This window comes from Balaenoptera acutorostrata, chromosome 9, assembly GCF_949987535.1.
Source record: "Balaenoptera acutorostrata chromosome 9, mBalAcu1.1, whole genome shotgun sequence".
NCBI lineage: Eukaryota > Metazoa > Chordata > Mammalia > Artiodactyla > Balaenopteridae > Balaenoptera > Balaenoptera acutorostrata.
The window spans coordinates 103,948,320-103,970,872 of NC_080072.1; the positions used below are offsets into that span (position 1 = coordinate 103,948,320).

Genomic DNA, 22,553 nt, shown 5'->3' on the forward strand with positions numbered 1-22,553 from the left:
ATTTAGTTTCACAGTCACATTTCAAGTGTTCAATCACCGCCTGTGGCCAGTGGCTACTGCACAGTGGCTGCTGGAGAGTGTAGATACGGAACACTCAAATCACCACAGAAGGTTCTATTGGACAGCCCTGCCCTAGAGAACCAAGAATATGACATGGTTTGGCCCAGCCAACTGAACTTTTAATACTTTATTCCTTACAGGAAAAGTTCCTCTTCCTATGATGGTGGACCATATCTCTTGACTTCTATCGAGGTTCCTCCTACTCAGGGGAAAGAGAGAGGGAGGGCAAGAAGAAGAAACTTGGAGCTCCTTTTGGAGGTTTGAGTGTGTAGCCAAGAGAATCCTTTCATAAAATAAAGACTTCTTTAATATTCTGAATAATAACTTTTTATCTACATTGTTCAATATGGTAGCCACTAGCAGCCACATGTAGTTATTTATAATTTAAAATTTAATTAATTAAAATGAAATATAATTAAAAATTCAGTTCCTCAAGCACACTAGCCACATTCCAAAAGCTCAACAGCCACATGTGGCTCGTGGCTATCACACCGAACTGCAGCAGATACAGAACATTTCCATCATTACAGAAAGTTTTATTGAACTACACTGTTTTGTACTATGGGTTTTCTAATTTTTTTTCCTTTTATATATCCTCTTTTTTTTAAATTTTTTTAATATATCCTCTTAATGAAGGATCCAGAATATTTCACTCCACTCTTCAGTAGACTTCCCAAAACGCCAGGAAATAAACTCAGATGCCTGCCTGTTCATGCACAGTTTTAACATGTGCTTACTAGATCCCTTACCTCTAAAACTGAAAGCCTGAATATAAATGTATGGCTAGGAGTCTAGGATGGTCTATTCTTTTAGGATACATATCAAGCCTTTGTCAGATTCACAAGCAGACAAAAACACTGGAACACACAAGCTTTCGGGTGGCAATGGCTTTAGAACAACAGAAATGGAAGGAGACAAATCTCACTAAATCTTACGAACTCTTTGAGTGGTATACCGTATTTCTGGAAAATCTTTCAACAAAAATGCAGAAGGAAAGTCTTGTCTGCAAACACCAGAGAAGAGTCCTCAGAGATCCATAGAGTCTTAAAATGCTTAAACAGGGACAATGGTATCTTTGGGCTCCAAGTTATCTTTGCCCTATTGGTTCTCACAGACAAATAATGACAAGTCTTGATAGCTAAAATGAAGACCACATATACTATACTGTGATTTGTCTGCTAAAGTACAATATTTGTTCCAAAGATTATGATGAATTATGATGAATAGATCTAAGCAAAGTCCCTAAAAGATTAATCATCTTGTTTGCTAGGCAGAAGACTCCCTACCACTTTTAAATTTACCTGATGAGCGACCAGCATTGATCCAGCAAAGACAAGTTTTTTAGGTCATACAATCACCTCGCATTTCACCTTGAGGGAGAGCTAAAAGTACACATCTGTTTCAAAGACATAAAGCCAACCCTCAAGAGGCAAATTTTTGGAGAACACCCAAAAATATGGGACTTGAGAATGGGTTTTGCAGTGCATCAGATTGACTGACTGAAGTGTGAATACAGCATCTGGCTCAGAAGTGAATGCTTTCATGAATTCCAAGTCTAGATAGGTCTTTCAACTACTACAGTATGGACTGTGCTGAGATCTCTCCCTCCTTTGCAGTTATCACACTTATTGTCTGCTTTTGTCACTCGACACTCAATCAAGTACTGCACTGCATACTATCCCCTGTGTTGTCTTGTACAGCTTTGTAACTTTGGATGTGTGTTTACAGACTTCAACTGCACTGTTAAGCTCTGGGACTGTATATTACAGTTCTTTTCTTCGTCCTAACACCTAGCAGACAGTAAACACTCAAGTATTTGTCGAATGGAGATATGAAGACAAGGTCTACAGAAAAGAACAGAAAACCACCTATTTGTTTATCTGACTCCAAAATTAGGCTGAAATTGCTAGCAGACTAATTTTCTTCTGGCAAACAAACAAAAAGCAACAAAACTTCAGAACCAAACAATAACATGTGTAGCAAGGCAGTCTCAAACACATCCATTTATCCAAATGGCTGAACAAATACCAATAACAGGACATGTCAGACTTCAAAATGAAAGTCTTTGCAGCAATAAAAATGTCTATATCTGACTTTAACTTAAAATTCTGTGTGCTTAGAAATATACATATTCGCTTGGAGAGTATTTTAAAATAGTACTTTGGTAGCAAAATCCAAGAGTCATTAATTCAATTTCAATATTTAAAACTTTAATACTTTCACTGTATAGATAAGAGGACTGAGGCCATCCAGAGAAGGGAAGTGACATGCTTTAAGGTTACTCAGGAAGGTCGTCTGCGAAGAGGCTGGGATAGGACTCAGCTTGCTATTGCCTTCATATGATGAGGTGAAGGCCGCTACATCAATATATTGAAACTATGATTAAGGGAAAGTTTCAGGGAAAAACTGAAGTTACTATGTATCATGCTTCCTTTCAAATTTATAAGAAATTATTTACTGGGTCTTCATAATTGAATTTTGATAGATATTTAAATACATTTGACCAGAAATGTAACTGACGCACATGGTGTTCCTTCCCTGGGAGCCTCTGACATGAGTTCACACTTAAGTGAGCTACATTAGCCTATACAAGATGTTTTTCCAGGTCCATATCTTACTGCACTACTTTGTTTCTGTTTTGCAAACTCTAAAGCAAAAAGGATTACTGAATTTCTTTTTGCAGTTATCATTAACACGATAAAGTGAAAGAGATTTCTGAATTACTTGTTCTAAATTGGCATTTCTGAAACTAGGATAGAAAGATTTGTTTCAGGGGTTTGGGATTCTCTGAGAATTTTCTAAAGTTGTGCTTTTATTTTCATAAATGTAATCTGGAGTACTTGGACATCCACATTATAATTGTGTAAAGCTATGATTTCAGTGACTACATGTCCTTCTATGCTTAAGATTACATTCATATTAAGCCTCCTAGAGGGACAGAGCTTAGTTTTTAATGCAGTTTTTTCAAACTGGGTTTCAAAGTCTATGTTTTGGGGTTAAAGTTTGAGTAACACTGCTCTAGATTTCTATACTTTCCAAAATTCTCCTTCTAGACTTTATTTGGTGAACTTAACAAATATGTATCCAGTGCCTACTATGTGCTAGACACTGGAAATACGGTTGTGAATAAGAGAGACCAGAACTTGTCCTTACGGAGCTTATAATTCCAGCAGGAAAGACCTACATTGTTAATGAAGAAGTCTGGTTCCTTGGTTGACTTAAGGAGTAGAGCACTTAAAAAAGAAAACAAAAAACAGTTATCTACCCTCCTTGCCAACTGCTGCTGTGGATCAGAGAACCCATCACCATCATCTATATAGTCTCAAAATAGTCTAAGAGCTTGAGGTCAATTTGATCTTATCTGTTTGCAGACAGATAAGATGATCCTCTTTTAAAAATTCTTCAGAGACAATCTCCTTTCCTTGCTTTAGGTTATGTTTCTCATAACCAGACAAAGATGCAACCCAACTAAAGATTTACTGGTTATTTGAGAAACAATTTTATAATCAGTGAGATTTATAAGCAGTGAGTTTTGGATAAGACACTTTTTCCTTTTGATTGGGAAATTTCTATGGACAAAAATCAATAAAGCTAAAACAATTATAAATACCTAAAGTGCACTTAACTCAAGAAAAGTTCATGGATAGATGCTAAACAGTACAATGCAAAAACTCTCCCCCAAATTTAACCTTGAACAGAACAACAAATGAGATTCAGAGAACAGTGGCTACTATTAGCTACTACTTTAATCCTACCTATAAACTATCACTTTAATGACATCCTTGTTCAAAAAAGGCGGGCGGGGGGAGACGGAACCCAGAGGTACATGTTATCAGGTAAACCAATTTAATTTTGTAATTGAGAAATGGGTGTCAAATTCCCTGAACAAGAGTTAATAGGTTTGAAATATCTTGGTTTCTGGACCAAATTTTCTAAGCAACAATGTCCTCAGATGAACACTGCTTGAGCCAAGATCTCTGGAACTTTGGAGCAATCTCCTTCTCTAGTGTGAGTATGACAGTTCTTACTGGGTTTCTACCCCCCAAGGAGTTCCCAAAAAAGTGTCATCCCTGCCAGAAGAGAAGCACACAGATAATATAACTCTGAACAAGAAGGAGTTCCGTGAAAACTGGGAAAAAGAATCCTACCAGAATCTTTTAGCAGACACTGTGAAGAGGGAACCAGCTTACCTAAAAAACGACTCCGTATCTGCCAAGACTACAAATCTGAACTCCTAGATTAAAAGTCAGTAGGAAGAGCAAAACGATAACCCGGTTGGAGGTGAAATTTCTAGCCCAAATTAAGCCTCTGTATTTAAACATTCAGGTACACAAGGATGGCCAGATGCACAGTGAGAGCTTTACTTGTCACCGCAGCCGGCACAACAGCTAAAGCAGGGGAAAACTGGCTTTCAAGAAGGAGTTTAGTCAGAAACATAGCAGGGCCTCAAACCAACCTAACTCTGCAGGCATCACACTCCAAATTCCAAACCAACTACCAGCCAGGCGAACCGTGTGCTCCTAACTCCACGAAAGCAATACACTATCTGGCTACAACCGAGCCTTTCCAGTTCTCCAAAGCATCTCAAGACTTGGTCGCCCTTCGAGTTAGAAGCAAGCTCAAGTCGGAAGCAAGACGACTGACACAAAGGCCATCGTCCGAAGGCGCCCTTCGTACGGCTCTGCCCCTGCCACTCACTTGAAAATTCCTAAACTGGGGGCTCAGCGGCCCCGCTCTTCTACCCTTGCTCCGTCCCGCCCCGGCCGGTAAGCCTCTGCCTAGGAGCCCCCGGCCTGGAACAAAGCGAGGGGCCCCGGCGGTGGGGGCGAGAGGCGCGGGCAGCACGGGGACCGCCGCCCGCCGCACAATGAGCAACTACCAACTTCAGAGCGCGAGAACATCCTCAATTGGCAAGAAAGAGGGGCGGCGGCAGGCACGCCCAACTTCAAACTCAGGAAACCTACGGGCTGGCGGCCATCTGGAAAAAAGCCCCCTTCCCAGGGAGAGAAGAAAAAGGCGGAGGAGATGCGAATCGCCCACCGGGCCCCGGAGGGGAGCCCTGCGCTCAGACCGGCCCCCGCCCCCGAGGCCCGCTTCCCCGCCTTCTCTCTGCCTCTGGTTCGCTGCCCCAGGCCGGGCGGCCGGTTACCTTGATGCGCTCCCGGCACTGGGACGGGGTCCGCTCGTAGCCCAGCTCGGCCAGGGCCCGGGACACGCGCTCGTACATGGCTGGCCCGGGGGCCTTGCTGCCGAACACCGTGCCGGCTCCCTCCAGCTGCTGGTACCGCGCCTCCACCAGCCGCTCGTTGCCCCACACTGCGATGAGCGCGTTCGTCTCGGCCGGCGTCCACGACATGCCCCGGCAGGCGGCGGCGGCGGCTGCCGCAGCCCCGCCACCGCCGCCACCAGGGGAGAAGGAGACCGAGGACGAGGCGGCGCTGCGGCCCCCCAGCCCCAGCCCGAGACCCCCGGACGCCGCTGCCCCCGAGCCCGCCGCATTGCCCGGCCCGAGCGGGGAGGCACCCCGAGGCGTGGAAGGGTCGGACAGCGATGGATTTCCGTCGCTCAGGCCACCAGGAGAAGCCGGGGAGAGCACCTCCATCTTCGGGATTTTTAGCGGCGAGTTGGCGGGCAGCTCCGAGCCACAGGGCGCAGCCATCTTCCAAGAGGCCGCCGCTGCACCGCCCGGAAGTGACGCGCCCGCGCATCCGGCCGCCGCGGACTCCGGGGCTGCCCTCGGGCCTGGCCCTCCAGCGGGCGGACGGCTGCGGGCCCTGGCGGCCCCGCGGAGGCCGCCTGCCGCCCCAGACCTCTCACCGCGAGCCCGGCCGCGCCGCCCGCTCCTCTCCCGGGGCGAGGGGCGGCGGTGAGGCGCGCCGAAGCCCCGAGCCGAAGAGTAGGGTGGGGGCATGAGGGCGCTGGTGTGAGGAACCGATTGAAGCCTTCCCACTTCCTCTCCAATCTCAGCCCCTGGGAGGAGGGGTGAGGCCCGCGAGGGGGCCCAGAGTTAAGGAGGACTTGACCATTTCGCTCGCTCGCTCGCCTCTCTCCCTCGGCTCTGCCGCTCCCCACTCGGAACTGGCCTCGGGGTGCAGAGGCTGACGTCCAGGGCGGAGGCTGGGGAGCCCTGCGCAGGGCACAGCTAGGAAGGCGCCGAGGCTGCAGGGGGAGGCTTTCTGGGGAAGACTTTAAAAAGCATTTGGGGACCAGGGTTAGAGTTCCTGCGGCGTAGCTTTTCACGAAACCCAAGCGCATTATTTGAAGAGCAACTCTGATTCCAGTTCTGATCTATTTTCTAGTTAATCTGGGTGGGTGTGACGTTTTGTAGAATAGTTAGATGTCTTTATTGCGCTTGCACGGTTTGTCTACAACTTAAATAGGTAGGAATTCCCGAGCTCGGCAGAAAAGTTACTTTACAATACCATTCTCCATCCGCCCTAATTTGGAAGTTGCATGTTTTTCCCACAGTGTTTCATGCTCTCAAGTGTAAGGAGGCTAAAAAGAAGACTGTCAATTATGACAGCTCTTGTGACCTCCGGTAATTAGTGGTAACCGTGCCTGAGCCCTCCATAGCATGCTGCAGTTTAATGAACATTAACACCCCAAGTCCAATACATCGCTGTAAGGTATTTAAATATTCTTCAAAGCCAAAAATCTAATTGTTTATCTTGGATCTTTAACTTGAAGGCCCCAGCTGATTTTTTTGTTCAAATATGAATAAGCTATTCAATGTTTTTTTAAATAGCAAATATATTTTAGGTTTAAAAAAAAAAAAGATAGAGCTGAGGTCAGCTACATTTTAAACTCAGAATCACCCCAGAGAATGACATGGTTGTCATTGGAAAGACAAAGGAATAAGCAATAGAGATGAAGTAGAGGAGATAATTGACTCCGTATGTCATATTAAAATGACACTGTAGTTTATGTTAGCAATATGAAGAAACATAAAGAAATTCCAACATTTATGCTATCTCTTCCTCTTTTTCTAAGAAAAAGATATAGTATAGTATATGTATAACTGATTCACTTTGCTGTACACCTAAAACTAACACAACAGTGTAAATCAACTATACTCCAATAAAAATTAAAAACAAAAAAAATTTTCACATCCTTCCAAAAATAAATAAATAAATAAAAGATATAGTCTAGCACCTCAGTTAAGTGTATGATTTCTAGAGTCAGAATACCTGGCTTCAAATTCCAATTCTGCAGCCTCAGCCAACTTATGTGCCTAGCCTCTTAGTGCCTTGGTTTCTTCATCTATAAATTGAGGATGACCTCAGAGTATTGTCATGAGAGTAAATGAGTTAATACAGATAAAACCCTTAGAATGGTGCCTGGTTCACATAAACATGTATGAGCATTAGCTGTCATCTCACTTTGCCTGTACTCTCATTAATAGAATCTTCCCTTTGTCGCTTTCTCTCCACTTCTGGTTTTCAGTGTTCTCATTTCCAGTTCTCTTAAGGGCTCTAGTGGAAGCTCAAACACCTATCAAAGCAAAATTCACTATCATTCAGCCCAACAGTAAGTTTTTTAATGTCATAAGATGTATGAGAGGGAGTGACATGCCTAGAATCATAATGAAATCAGAAACTCCAAAGAGTTTTAAAATCATTGCTTCTCCCGCTCTCATTTTACCACAAGCCTGAAAAAAAAAATCCTCCCTCCTTCTACTGTTAATTCTGGATGATTCTCAAATCAGCTCTGACTCATTCAGGAAGCCTTCCTAGATGAAGTGGGTTGACTGAGAAGTCTCCCTTCCCACAAACTTCTGTTTCTAGACATTATTTCTATATACCCCCCCTTTATTCCCACACCCATCAGTCTATCCAATGAGAAAATCTTGTATCAAAAATAAAATTTCTTGGCTTCCCTGGTGGCACAGTGGTTGAGAATCCACCTGCCAGTGCAGGGGACAAGGGTTCGAGCCCTGGTCCGAGAAGATCCCACATGCTGCAGAGCAACTAGAGAAAGCCCGCGCGCAGCAACAAAGACCCAATGCAGCCAAAATTAAATAAATAAATAAAGATTTATATTTAAAAAAATAAAAACAATAAAAATTTAAAAATTAAATTTCTGGGGACTTCCCTGGTGGCGCAGTGGTTAAGAATCTGCCTGCCACTTCAGGGGACACGGGTTCGAGCCATGGTCCGGGAAGATCCCACATGCCTCGGAGCAACTAAGCCCGTGCACCACAACTATTGAGCCTGCGCTCTAGAGCCCGTGAGCCACACCTACTGAGCCCACGTGCCACAACTACTGAAGCCCCCGTACGTAGAGCCAGGCTCCGCAACAAGAGAAGCCACCGCAATGAGAAGCCCGCGCACCACAATGAAGACCCAATGCAGCCAAAAATAAATAAATAAATCTATTTAAAAATTATTTTAAAAATAAAATAATAAAATTTCCATTAACACCCTGAAGTTAAAACGAAGCCAATAATGTAAAAGCTATTAATATGTGTTCCATAGTATAGAGGCACTGCTATATAGTCCACCAGGATCATGTGATCATCATGTTGGCTCCCTGTGGCCGCTCCTGGGTTCCAGAAGTTGTGCGATATACTTGTTCAAGACTTCATGGTTTAATCAGGACTTATGGAATGGCTATTGTGATTGAAGTAATATGCTACACCTTTTATTGTGGATCCAAATGGTAGTCATAAGTAGATAAAATCTTATTTGAGAGATAATATATGAAACGTCTCAAAAATATAATAATGGGCAAAAGAGTACACAACAATACAAATCTTCCACCTGTAAAATATACACTACTCCCTTTAACCGTATCACCCCTTATCCGTTTCCTCCACAATCTGAGTCAAGTGTTTGTTTTCCAAGCTTTTCTATGAAGCCTTCCCTAATCTGTTGGACAGAAGTCCTCCATCTAATACCCATTCACACAACTTAGCACTTCACATTAATGTTTCTGTTTCAGAAGCTTAGTTAATTCTGTTGCATACTCTCTTGCTGTGTTTTATGACTGTCAGTATGTTTGTTGCTTTATCTTTTTGCCCTTCAAATTGCATATCAAGTCCCGTTACCTGTACCTCTAAACTATTTCCTAAATTTGACTACTTCTCAACCCTGGTCCAAGCCTCCATCATGTCTTTACTGGACAACTGGACTTCCCACTTGCATACTTGCCTGCTTACACAGTAGCCAGAGTGAACTTGGTATTTTAAAACATTTTTCTTGTGAAATATAACATGCATATAGGGGAGTAAATAAAATGTACATGTACAACTACTATATGAATTATGAAACAAATACTGTATAATCACCACCCAAGACTGGAAATAGGATATAGCCAGCACGTTAGAAGGCCTACCCTATAATCCCTTCCCAATGTTAACCCCTATCTCCCTCATAAAGTCACTATCCTGACTTGCCTTTCTTTATAGTTTTATCACTTGATTATACATCGCTAAAAGTTTTCCCTGGTTTTGAATTTTTTGGAAGTGAAATCACATGTATTTTGTGTCTGGCTTCTTTCATTCAATATTTTTAACTAAGATTCATCTATTCTCTATGAGGCTGCAGTTTATTCATTTTTGTTGCTGTAAAATAATCTGTTTTATGAACATATCACATTTTATTTATCCATCCTACTGTTGAATCTTTGGGTTGTCTCTAAATTAGGATGTTATGAATAATGCCGCTACAAACATTCTTGTACATGTCTCCCAGTGCATATGTGCAAGTACTTCTGCAGAGTATATGCCTCCCCCTCCCTTCTTTCCTTCCGCCTTTCCATGTGGATACACAATTACTCCAACTCCATTTACTGAAAAGACCATCCTTTCCTTCCTTTTTTTGCAATGCCAAAAAAAGACATTTATGTCTCTTTGACATAAATCAAGTGTCCATATGTGCATGGGTCTATTTCTGGGCTCTTCTGTTACATTGGTCCATGTATCCATTTTTCTATTTGTGTTCCTTGTGGCAATATCACACTGCCTTAATAGTGGGTCACACTGGCTTTATGATAAGTCTATATCAAGTACAGAAAGTCCCTCCTCCTCCTCCTTTCTTCCTCCTCCTTCTTCAAGAGTGGCTTGCTATTCTTAATCCTTCACATTTCCATATACATTTTAGAATTAGCTTGTCAAATTCTACAGAAAAAGCTGTGAGTATTTTGATTGCTATTGCATTGAAACTATGGACCAATTTGAGAAAAACTGACATCTTTATAGGAATTGGTCTTACAATCCTGGAAAATAGTATATCCATTTATTTAGTCTTTAGTTTCTCTCAAAAAATGTTTGTAGTTTTCTGCATGAAGGTCTTACACATTTTTTTTGGATTTATTCCTAGGTAGTTGGTATTTTTAAAACACTCTTGTAAATGGTATCATGTTTTCATATTTTATTTTCTAATTGTTTTTGCTGGTATGTAATAATGCGATTGATGCTTGAATGCTGATTTTGCATCTAAGTAATCCTGACAGATTGGTCTTTTAAAATTGTAAATCATTGCATATCATTCCCTCGTTAAAAACCCACCAATGGCTTCCCACTGTAAAAATATAATCCAAACTCTTTGTCATGAGTGTGGTGATTTAAGAATATATCCACACATTTTATGCTGCTCTTCCAATAAGAAGTTGAATTTATGTTCCTTCCCTTTGGACCTGGGTAAATCTTCGTGACTACCTCAATGAACCAAATGTGGTGGGAGTGACATTGTGTGACTTCAAGGCTAGGTTTGGAAATACCCTGAAGCTTCTGCCAGTTTCTGTTGATATACTTGCTCTGAAAACCTTTAGCCACCATGTACAAAATTGGGCTACCCTAAGTCCACGTGGAGATACCAGAGAGAGAGAGAGAGAGAGAGAGAGAGAGAGAGGGAGAGAGGGTGCCCAGGAGCCAGAAATGTTCCACCCTCCAGTTATTTGTCTAAACAGCCCAGGCTCCAGACAGGGGGATGAAGAAGCTTTGAGATGACCCCAGCCCAGCCACCACCTGACTGCAACCACACAAGACCCTTAGCAAGAGCCGCCTAGCTCACCCCAGGCACCCCCAGCTTCATGAGCATAGTTCACGATTGTTGTTGTTCTGTGCTATGCAGCAGTTGGTAATGGAACACTGATCTACAAGACCCTTTTACTCTAAGCTCAGCCTACCTACCACACCAACTTCATCTCCCGTCTCAGATACATTCCAACAGCACTGGCCTTGTATCTGTCCTATCAAGTAAGTCCAGCTTATTTCTGTTTGGGGGCCCTTGGACTTGTCATATATCCTTACCTTGGAGCGCTCTTATCTTAGCTCTTCAAGTGACAGCCTCTTTCTCATAAGTCATCTCCTCAAATGTCACCTCCCCAGAGATGCCTTTACGGCATCTCTATCACATTACCATCTTATTTATTTATTTTTTTTTAGGGGATAGTGGGCCAAATGAATGGGTTTTTTTTGTTTTTATTTATTTATTTATTTATTTATTTATGGCTGTGTTGGGTCTTCGTTTCTGTGCGAGGGCTTTCTCTAGTTGTGGCAAGCGGGGGCCACTCTTCATCGCGGTGCGCGGGCCTCTCACTATCGCGGCCGTTCTTGTTGTGGAGCACAGGCTCCAGACGCGCAGGCTCAGTAATTGTGGCTCACGGGCCCAGTTGCTCCGCGGCATGTGGGATCTTCCCAGACCAGGGCTCGAACCCGTGTCCCCTGCAGTAGCAGGCAGATTCTCAACCACTGCGCCACCAGGGAAGCCCCTACCATCTTATTTTGTTGACACACATTTTCTGAAATCATTTATTTATGCAAATTAATTTTTTTCATATATTTATTGTCTGCCACCCCCCTCTAGAATGTAGGCTGTTTGAAGCCAAGGATTTTGTCCATTTTGTTCCCTCTACTAGATCCAGCACTTAGAATAGTCCAGGCAGGTTTTCATCATCAACCAAGATGCAGCAGCCGGGACTAGATATACCCTCCTCCCTTGAATAACTAGAAAACCAGACAAAATATATGAAACAGTGGTATTCAAGACAAAGGACATCAGAAAACAAAGGAGAGTGAACCTAAGAGATGGGAAACAAGGTGATTGTGGTGATGGTGTCACAGGTGCATGCATATGTTAGAGATTATCAAATTGTACACTTAACTATGTACAGTTCATTGTATGTTAATTATACCTCAGTAAAGTTGTTATAAAAAAACATAGTTCCAGGCAAATAGTAGACACTCAATAAACATTTGTTGACTGATTGTTGATTTTCTTGGACTGTGATTTCTCAGTGGCTAGCGATTGACTCTTCTATACATATTTAGCTAATACCCAGCAAAGTACCATGTGAGTACCAAGTATTCAAATGATGTTTTATGAATATTATCATGGCACATTTATTACACATCCATTATATTAATGTTATTTAAGTGGGACTAAAGATATTTTTCTTGACAAAGTGTTTAACTTCATTAACAATCGAAGAAATACAAATTAAAAGAATGAAATATTGTTTTTAACCTTTCAATTTGCAAATAGCTTTAAATGATAGCATAAGCATGAGTTATTTTTGTATTCAGAAGAAAAAAGAAAGCGATTTCCATTTCTAAAGCATTTTATAATACCTACTTAAGAGACTGGGGAAATAGATGCTTTCTCTGTACTGCTAATCAGAACGTAAACTGGGAGAAATTTTCTGTAGAACAATTTTAATAAATAACAAAATCTTCAAAAAACATAAGAACCCCTTGATCTAGCTATTCCACTTCTAGAAATGTATCCTGAGAAAATAAGATTGCACACAAAGATTCAGTTACAAGATGGTTCACCTCTACACTGTGTGCAATACCAACAATTAGAATGGATCTATAAACCCAGCAGTAAGATACCGGTTAAATGAACACTGCTATATTCTTTCCATGAAATATTATTCTGACGAGAAAAATGATGTAGCAAATGAATTAACTTAGAGAGATGTTTACACTATTTTTTGTTAATCAAGAATAATAGACTGCTCTTGGGGCTTCCCTGGTAGCGCAGTGGTTGAGAATCCGCCTGCCAATGCAGGGGACACGGGTTCGAGCCCTGGTCTGGGAGGATCCCACATGCCACGGAGCAACTAGGCCCGTGAGCCACAATTACTGAGCCTGCGCATCTGGAGCCTGTGCTCCGCAACAAGAGAGGCCACGATAGTGAGAGGCCCGCGCACCGCGATGAAGAGTGGCCCCCGCTTGCCACAACTAGAGAAAGCCCTCACACAGAAACGAAGACCCAACACAGCCATAAATAAATAAATAAATAAATAAATAAATAAATATTTAAAAAAAAAAAAAAAGAATAATAGACTGCTCTTTTTCGTGGCACCTTGGAGGCAGTCGGCTGCTTCAGGATGAAGCTGAACATCACTTTCCCGGCCACTGGCTGCCAGAAACTCATTGAAGTGGATGATGAATGAAAACTTCGTACCTTTTATGAGAAGCATATGGCCACGGAAGTTGCTGCTGACGCTCTGGGTTAAGAATGGAAGGGTTATGTGGTCCGAATCAGCGGTGGGAATGACAAACAAGGTTCCCCCATGAAGCAGGGTGTCTTGACCAGTGGCCGAGCCTGCCTGCTACTGAATAAGGGGCATTCCTGTTACAGACCGAGGAGGACTGGAGAAAGAAAGCACAAATCTGTACGGGGTTGCATTGTGGATGCCAATCTGAGCGTTCTCAATTTGGTCATTGTAGAAAAAGGGGAGAAGGATATTCTTGGACTCACTGATACTACTGTGCCTCGTCGCCTGGGGCCCCAAAAAACTTGCAGAATCTGCAAACTTTTCAGTCTCTCTAAAGAACATGATGTCCACTCGTATGTTTTGAGAAAGCCCCTAAACAAAGAAGGTAAGAAACCTAGGACCAAAGCACCTAAAATTCAGCGTCTTGTTACTCCACGTGTTCTGCAACATAAACATAGGTGTATTGCTCTGAAGAAACAGCATACTAAGAAGAATAAGGAAGAGGCTACAGAATATGCTAAACTTTTGGCCTAAAGAATGAAGGAGGCCAAAGAAAAACGCCAGGAACAGATTGCCGTTAGACAGAGGCTGTCCGCCCTGAGAGCTTCTACTTCTAAGTCTGAGTCCAGTCAAAAATGAGATGCTCTAAGAGTAACAGATAAATAAGATCAGACATTAAAAAAAAAAAAGAATAGTAAACTTAAGAGAATGAAACGACAAGCCACAGATTGGGAGAAAATATTTGCAAAACAAATATTTGATAAAGGACTCATATCTAAAATATACAATGATCACTTAAAACTCAACAAAAAGAAAACAACCCAATTAAAAAATAGACAAATGATCTGAATGGACACTTCACTACAGAAGATATATGGATGGAAATATGCATACTAAAATATGCTTAATGTCATATGTTATTGAGGAATTGCAAATTGAAACAACAATGACATACCACCACACAACTATTAAAATGGCTAAAATCTAAAACACTGACAAGGCCAAATGCTGACAAGGCTGTGGGGCAACAGGAGCTCTGATTCATTGCTGGTGGGAATGCAAAATGGTTCAACCACTTACAAAGCTAAACATAGTCTTACCACACAATCCAGCAATAGTGCTTATGTCCACACAAAAACCTGCAAATGAATGTTTATAATAGCTTTATTCATAATTGTCAAAAACAGGAAGCACCCAGAAAGTCCTTCAATAGGTTAATGGAAAAACAAACTGTGGTACATCCATGCAATGGAATACTATTCAACGAATAAAGGAAATGAATTATCAAGCCATGAAAAGGCATGGAGGAATGCATATTGCTAAGTGAGAGAAGCCAATCAGAAAGGCTACATACTGTGTGATTCCAACTATATGATATTTTGGAAAAGGAAAAACTATGGAAGCAGTAAAAAAAAAAAAAAAATCAGTGGCAGCCAGAGGTTGGGCAGGAAGGGAAGGAGGAAGAATACGTGGAGCAGGGGGGATTTTTAGGGCAGTGAAACTATTCTGTAAGATACTGACATACACACATGGATACATGACATTATACATTTGTCAATACCCATACAACTCTACAGCACAAAGAACCAATGCTAATGTAAACTACGGACTTTAGTGAAATAATATATCAGTAGTATTAGTTCCAAGTCACCATTATCTCTTGCCTAGATTATTTAGAGAACTGCTTAAGTGGTTTTCCTGCTGCCATCCAGTTACCTCTCTGACCTCATCTCCTATTGCTGCTCCCAGCTCCGGTCACACCAGCCTTCTTCCTGTTTCTTGAATATACAAAGCATGTGGATGAACTTTTTTTTTTTTTTGAATGTTTTTTTGAATTTTATTTTATTTATTTTTTTATACAGCAGGTTCTTATTAGTTATCTATTTTATACATATTAGTGTATATATGTCAATCCCAATCTCCCAGTTCATACCCCCGCCTTTCCCCCCTTGGTGTCCATATGTTTGTTCTCTACATCTATGTCACTGTTTCTGCCTTGCAAACCAGTTCATCTGTACCATTTTTCTAGATTCCACATATATGCATTAATATACGATATTTGTTTTTCTCTTTCTGACTTACTTCACTCTGTATGACAGTCTCTAGATCCATCCACATCTCTAAAAATGACCCAATTTCGTTCCTTTTTATGGCTGAGTAATAGTCCATTGTATATGTGTACCACATCTTCTCTATCCATTCGTCTGTCGATGGGCATTTAGGTTGCTTCCATGACCTGGCTATTTTAAATAGTGCTGCAATGAACATTGGGGTGCATGTGTCCTTTTTTTTTTTTTTTTTTTTTTTTTTAAAGATTTATTTATTTGATTGATTGCTATGTTGGGTCTTTGTTTCTGTGCTAGGGCTTTCTCTAGTTACGGCAAGCGGGGTCCACTCTTCATCGCGGTGCGCGGGCCTCTCACTATCGCGGCCTCTCTTGTTGCGGAGCACAGGCTCGAGGCGCGCAAGCTCAGTAGTTGTGGCTCACGGGCTTAGTTGCTCCGCGGCATGTGGGATCTTCCCAGACCAGGGCTCGAACCCGTGTCCCCTGCATTGGCAGGCAGACTCTCAACCACTGCGCCACCAAGGAAGCCCCGCATGTGTCCTTTTGAATTATGGTTTTCTCTGGGTATAAGCCCAGTAGTGGGATTGCTGGGTCATATCGTAATTCTATTTTTAGGTCTTTAAGGAAACTCCATACTGTCCTCCATAGTGGCTGTATCAATTTACATTCCCACCAACAGTGCAAGAGGGTTCCCTTTTCTCCACACCCTCTCCAGTATTTGTTGTTTGTAGATTTTCTGATGATGCCCATTCTAACTGGTGTGAGGTGATACCTCATTGTAGTTTTGATTTGCATTTCTCTAATAATTAGTGATGTTGAGCAGCTTTTTATGTGCTTCTTAGCCATCTGTATGTCTTCTTTGGAGAAATGTCTATTTAGGTCTTCTGCCCATTTTTGGATTGCATTGTTTCTTTTTTTAAATATTGAGCTGCATGAGCTGTTTATATATTTTGGAGATTAATCCTTTGTCCGTTGATTCGTTTGCAAATATTTTCTCCCATTCTGAGGGGTGTCTTTTCGTCTTGTTTGTAGTTTCCTTTGCTTTGCAAAAGCTTTTAAGTTTCATTAGGTCCCATTTGTTTATTTTGTTTTTATTTCCATTACTCTAGGAGGTGGCTCAAAAAAGATCTTGCTGTGATTTATGTCAAAGAGTGTTCTTCCTATGTTTTCCTCTAAGAGTTTTACAGTGTCCAGTCTTATATTTAGGCCTCTAATCCATTTTGAGTTTATTTTTGTGTATGGTGTTAGGGAGTGTTCTAATTTCATTCTTTAACATGTAGCTGTCCAGTTTTCCCAGCACCACTTATTGAAGAGACTGTCTTTTCTCCATTGTATATCCTTGCCTCTTTGTCATAGATTAGTTGAGCATAGGTGTGTGGTTTTATCTCTGGGCTATCTATCCTGTTCCATTGATCTATATTTCTGTTTTTGTGCCAGTACCATATTGTCTTGATTACTGTAGCTTTGTAGCATAGTCTGAAGTCAGGGAGTCTGATTCCTCCAGCTCCGTTTTTTTCTCTCGACTGCTTTGGCTATTTGGGGTCTTGTGTGTCTCCATACAAATTTTAAGTTTTTTGGTCTAGTTCTGTAAAAAATGCCATTGGTAATTTGATAGTGATTGCATTGAATCTGTAGATTGCTTTGGGTAGTACACTCATTTTCACAATATTGATGCTTCCAATCCAAGAACATGGTATATCTCTCCATCTGTTGGTATATCTCTCCATCTGTTGGTATCATCTTTAATTTCTTTCATAATGTCTTATAGTTTTCTGCATACAGGTCTTTTGTCTCCTTAGGTAGGTTTATTCCTAGGTATTTTATTCTTTTTGTTGCAATGGTAAATGGGAGTGTTTCCTTAATTTCTCTTTCAGATTTTTCATCATTACTGTATAGGGATGCAAGAGATTTCTGTGCATTAATTTTGTATCCTGCAACTTTACCAAATTCATTGATTAGCTCTAGTAATTTTCTGGTGACATCTTTAGGATTCTCTATGTATAGTATCATGTCATTCTCTATGTATAGTAAAACAGTGACAGTTTTACTTCTTCTTTTCCAATTTGTATTCCTTTTATTTCTTTTTCTTCTCTGATTGCCATGGCTAGGACTTCCAAAAGTATGTTGAATAATAGTGGTGAGAGTGGACATCCTTGTCTTGTTCCTGAACTTGGAGGAAATGCTTTCAGTTTTTCACCATTGAGAATGATGTTTCCTGTGGGTTTGTCATATATGGCCATTATTATGTAGATGTAGGTTCCCTCTATGCCCATTTTCTGGAGAGTTTTTATCATAAATGTATGTTGAATTTTGTCAAAAGCTTTTCCTGCATCTATTGAGATGATCATATGTTGTTTTTTTAAAAAATAAATTTATTTATTTATTTTTGGCTGCATTGGGTCTTCGCTGCTGCTCGCAGGCTTTTCTCTAGTTGAGGCAAGTGGGAGGCTACTCTTCGTTTGTGGTACACAGGCTTCTAATTGAGGTGGCTTCTCTTGTTGCGGAGCATGGGCTCTAGGCACACAGGCTTCAGTAGTTGTGGCACATGGGCTCAGTAGTTGTGGCTCAAGGGCTCTAGAGCACAGACTCAGTAGTTGTGGCGCACAGGCTTAGTTGCTCTGTGGCATGTGGGATCTTCCCGGACCAGGGCTCGAACCTTTGTCTCCTGCATTGGCAGGCGGATTCTTAACCACTGCGCCACCAGGGAAGCCTGATCATATGGTTTTTATTCTTCAATTTGTTAATATGGTGTATCACATTAATTGATTTACGTAAATTGAAGAATCATTGCATCCCTGGGATAAATCCCACTTGATCATGGTGTATGATCCTTTTAATGCATTGTTGGATTCTGTTTGCTAGTATTTTGTTGAGGATTTTTGCAACTATATTCATCAGTGATATTGGTCTGTAATTTTCTTTTTTTGTAGTATCTTTGTCTGGTATTGGTATCAGGGTGATGGTGGCCTCATAGAATGAGTTTGGGAGTGTTCCTTCCTCTGCAATTTTTTGGAAGAGTTTGAGAAGGATGGGTGTTAGGTCTTCTCTAAATGTTTGATAGAATCCACCTGTGAAGCCATCTGGTCCTGGACTTTTGTTTGTTGGAAGATTTTAAATCACAGTTTCAATTTCATTACTTGTGATTGGTCTGTTCATATTTTCTATTTCTTCCTGGTTCAGTCTTGCAAGGTTATACCTGTCTAAGAATTTGTCCATTTCTTCCAGGTTGTCCATTTTATTGACATAGAGTTGCTTGTAGTAGTCTCTTATGATGCTTTGTATTTCTGCGGTGTCCCTTGTAACTTCTCCTTTTTCATTTCTAATTTTATTGATTTGAGTCCTCTCCCTCTTTTTCTTGATGAGTCCAGCTAATGGTTTATCAATTTGGTTTATTCTCAAAGAACCAGCTTTTAGTTTTATTGATCTTTGCTATTGTTTTCTTTGTTTCTATTTCATTTATTTCTGCTCTGATCTTTATGATTTCTTTCCTTCTACTAACTTTGGGTTTTGTTTGTTCTCCTTTCTCTAGTCCCTTTAGGTGTAAGGTTAGGTTGTTTATTTGAGATTTTTCTTGTTTCTTGAGGTAGGCTTGTATAGATATAAACTTCCCTCTTAGAACTGTTTTTGCTGCATCCCATAGGTTTGGATCGTCATGTTTTCATTACAATTTGTCTCTAGGTATTTTTTGATTTCCTCTTTGATTTCTTCAGTCATCTGTTGGTTATTTAGTAATGTATTGTTTAGCCTCCATGTGTTTGTGTTTTTTACGTTTTTTTCCCTGTAATTGATTTCTAATCTCATAGCATTGTGGTCAGAAAAGGTGCTAGATATGATTTCAATTTTCTTAAATTTACTGAGGCTTGATTTGTGACACAAGAAGTGATCTATCCTGGAGAATGTTCCGTGCTCACTTGAGAAGAAAGTGTAATCTGCTGTTTTTGGATGGAATGTCCTATAAATATCAATTAAATCTATCTGGTCTATTGTGCCATTTAAAGCTTGTGTTTCCTTATTAAGTTTCTGTCGGGATGATCTGTCCATTGGTGTAAGTGAGGTGTTAAAGTTCCCCACTATTATTGTGTTACTGTTGATTTCCTCTTTTATAGCTGTTAGCAGTTGCCTTATGTATTGAGGTGCTCCTACGTTGGGTGCATATAAGTTTATAATTGTTATATCTTCTTCTTGGATTGATCCCTTGATCATTATGTAGTGTCCTTCCTTGTCTCTTATAACATTCTTTATTTTAAAGTCTATTTTATCTGATATGAGTATTGCTACTCCAGCTTTCTTTTGATTTCCATTTGCATGGAATATCTTTTTCCATCCCCTCACTTTCAGTCTGTATGTGTCCCTAGATCTGAAGTTGGTCTCTTGTAGACAGCATATATATATGGGTCTTGTTTTTGTATCCATTCAGCGAGCCTGTGTCTTTTGGTTGGAGAATTTAATCCATTCATGTTTAAGGTGATTATCGATATGTATGTTCCTATTACCATTTTCTTAATTTTATGGGTTTATTTTGTAGGTCCTTTTCTTCCCTTGTGTTTCCCACTTAGAGAAGTTCCTTTAGCATTTGTTGTAGAGCTGGTTTGGTTGTGCTGAATTCTCTTAGCTTTTGCTTGTCTGTAAAGCTTTTGATTTCTCCATCAAATCTGAATGAAATCCTTGCTGGGTAGAGTAATCTTGGTTGTAGGTTCTTCCCTTTCATCACTTTAAATATATCATGCCACTCCCTTCTGGTTTGTAGAGTTTCTGCTGAGAAATCATCTGTTAACCTTATGGGAGTTCCCTTGTATGTTATTTGTCGTTTTTCCCTTGTTGCTTGCAATAATTTTTCTTTGTCTTTAATTTTTGTTGATTTCATTACTATGTCTCTCGGCATGTTTCTCCTTGGGTTTATCCTGCCTGGGACTCTCTGCACTTCCTGGACTTGGGTGGCTATTTCCTTTCCCATGTTAGGGAAGTTTTCGACTATAATCTCTTCAAATATTTTCTCAGGTCCTTTCTCTCTCTCTCTCTCTCCTCCTTCTGGGACCCCTATAATGCAAATGTTGCTGCATTTGTCCCAGAGGTCTCTTAGGCTGTCTTCATTTCTTTTCATTCTTTTTTCTTTATTCTGTTCCATGGCAGTGAATTCCACCATTCTGTGTTCCAGGTCACTTATCCATTCTTCTGCCTCAGTTATTCTGGTACTGATTCCTTCTAGTGTATTTTTCATTTCAGTTATTGTGTTTTTCATCTCTATTTGTTTGTTCTTTAATTCTAGTAGGTCTTTGTTAAACATTTCTTGCATCTTCTCGATCTTTGCCTCCATTCCTTTTCCGAGGTCCTGGATCATCTTCACTATCATTATTCTGAATTCTTTTTCTGGAAGGTTGCCTATCTCCACTTCATTTAGTTGTTTTTCTGGGGTTTTATCTTGTTCCTCCATCTGGTACAAAGTCCTCTGCCTTTTCATTTTGTCTGTCTTTCTGTGAATGTGGTTTCCCTTCCACAGGCTGCAGAATTGTAGTTCTTCTTGCTTCTGCTGTCTGCCCTCTGGTGGATGAGGCTATCTAAGAGGCTTGTGCAAGCTTCCTGATGGGAGGGAATGGTGTGGATGAGCTTCTTATGTTGGCAATATTCTGCATATTACCACACATTGAAGCCATGAGAGAAACTCATTCTTGAGGACACAAAAGTTTGCATTTGGGACTCTCTCAGTTCTACATTCTGCCATATGTATCTCTTCCTTTGAGTGGTTCTAATTTGTATCCTTTTATTATAACAAAACTACCATCATAAGTCCTGAGTCCGGTGAGTCATTGTAGCAAAAGATGGAACCTGAAGGTGGTCATGGAAGCTTCCTAATTTGTAGCCAGCTGGTCTGAAGTAAGGGTGGCCCTAGGGATCCCTGAACTTGCAGTTGGTGCCTAGTCTCAGGCACACTTGGTAGTCTGGAGGTCTGTGCTCTTAACCTCGGTTGGCTCTAACAGTAGCATTAGAAGAAGTTAGGCAACAATACCTAGTACCTCAGGTTGCGAGAAATAGTAGTGTCCCACAGGCAATGATGGTTTAGAACTACGGAGTTTCCACAGCCTGCATTAGATCCTGGATGGTACCCAGTAGCTCTAGGTGAACATCATAACACCACATATTTGTACAACTTACCTTGGCAAATTTCAAATCTGAGTTTCTAAACAGGTAATATCATCCTCCTTTTAGAAGCAAAGAAACTGAAGTGAAGGGGAGACACTTGTCCAAGGTCACTAGACTCAAACACAGGTGTTCTACTTCAACACAGAACTCTTTATAGTAGTACCCACAAACTACAGAAGTCAATTATAACACATAAGCAGGGGTATCTTTATGATCAGTTCTGCCTAAGCCCTTGTTAGGAAATTGAAGGCAACTAGGTTCCTCCAGACTTGGGACTCAGGATCCTCTTCCACTTATGTGACTTTCTTCTTTGGGGGCAGTGAAATTTGGGGAAAAATCTCTAGAAACCCAGGTCTTCGCCAGTTAGAGAACCACATATTCCCTTAGAGCTCATAATGGTCTCATACTATTGGCCTTTCCCAGGGGAGGAGAGAATTCGTTACCCTCAGAAAGACCAAAATTAGGTATGTAAGGAAACTTTCAGTTCAGAGACTTGAGAGAGCCTGTCCCAGAATTGTATCACACTACTAACATATACAAGTTCTTGAGTGCATTGAAAGATGATAAGCCAAGCCTACAAACCAAATGGAAAATGGCAAACATACGAATAGTCAGTTTCAAGAAAAAAAAATACAATTGGCTCTTAAGTAAATAAAATATTCCCAATCTCACTCATAATATGCAAAATACAAATTAAAACTACAAGAAGATGTCATTTTTACCTGTCAGATTGGCAGAGAAAAAAATTTGGATAACACATTGTGTTGTGAGATCTGGGGAAACCTCATCTGGCACCCTCTTATGTTGCTGGGGAGATTCAAAATTCGTATAACCTCTGTGAAGG

General features: G+C 40.9%; 1 protein-coding gene and 1 pseudogene across 6 annotated transcripts in view; one reads left to right on the forward strand and one right to left on the reverse strand.

The window, feature by feature from the left end:
* MSANTD2 (Myb/SANT DNA binding domain containing 2) overlaps positions 1 to 5,995 on the reverse strand; it is a 28,742-nt gene extending 22,747 nt beyond the window's left edge. For 5 of the 6 annotated variants that reach the window (XM_007183429.3, XM_057552408.1, XM_057552412.1 and 2 more), the window contains exon 1: positions 5,210 to 5,995. In XM_007183429.3, coding sequence (XP_007183491.2) covers positions 5,210 to 5,971 — 762 coding nt within the window. In that variant the 5' untranslated portion in view covers positions 5,972 to 5,995. The remainder of the gene's footprint in view (positions 1 to 5,209) is intronic. The other variant, XM_007183425.2, reaches the window with a different exon arrangement.
* Positions 5,996 to 13,395: 7,400 nt separating this feature from the next.
* On the forward strand, positions 13,396 to 14,145 carry LOC103020622 (40S ribosomal protein S6-like; annotated as a pseudogene).
* The last annotated feature ends 8,408 nt before the right edge of the window (positions 14,146 to 22,553 follow it).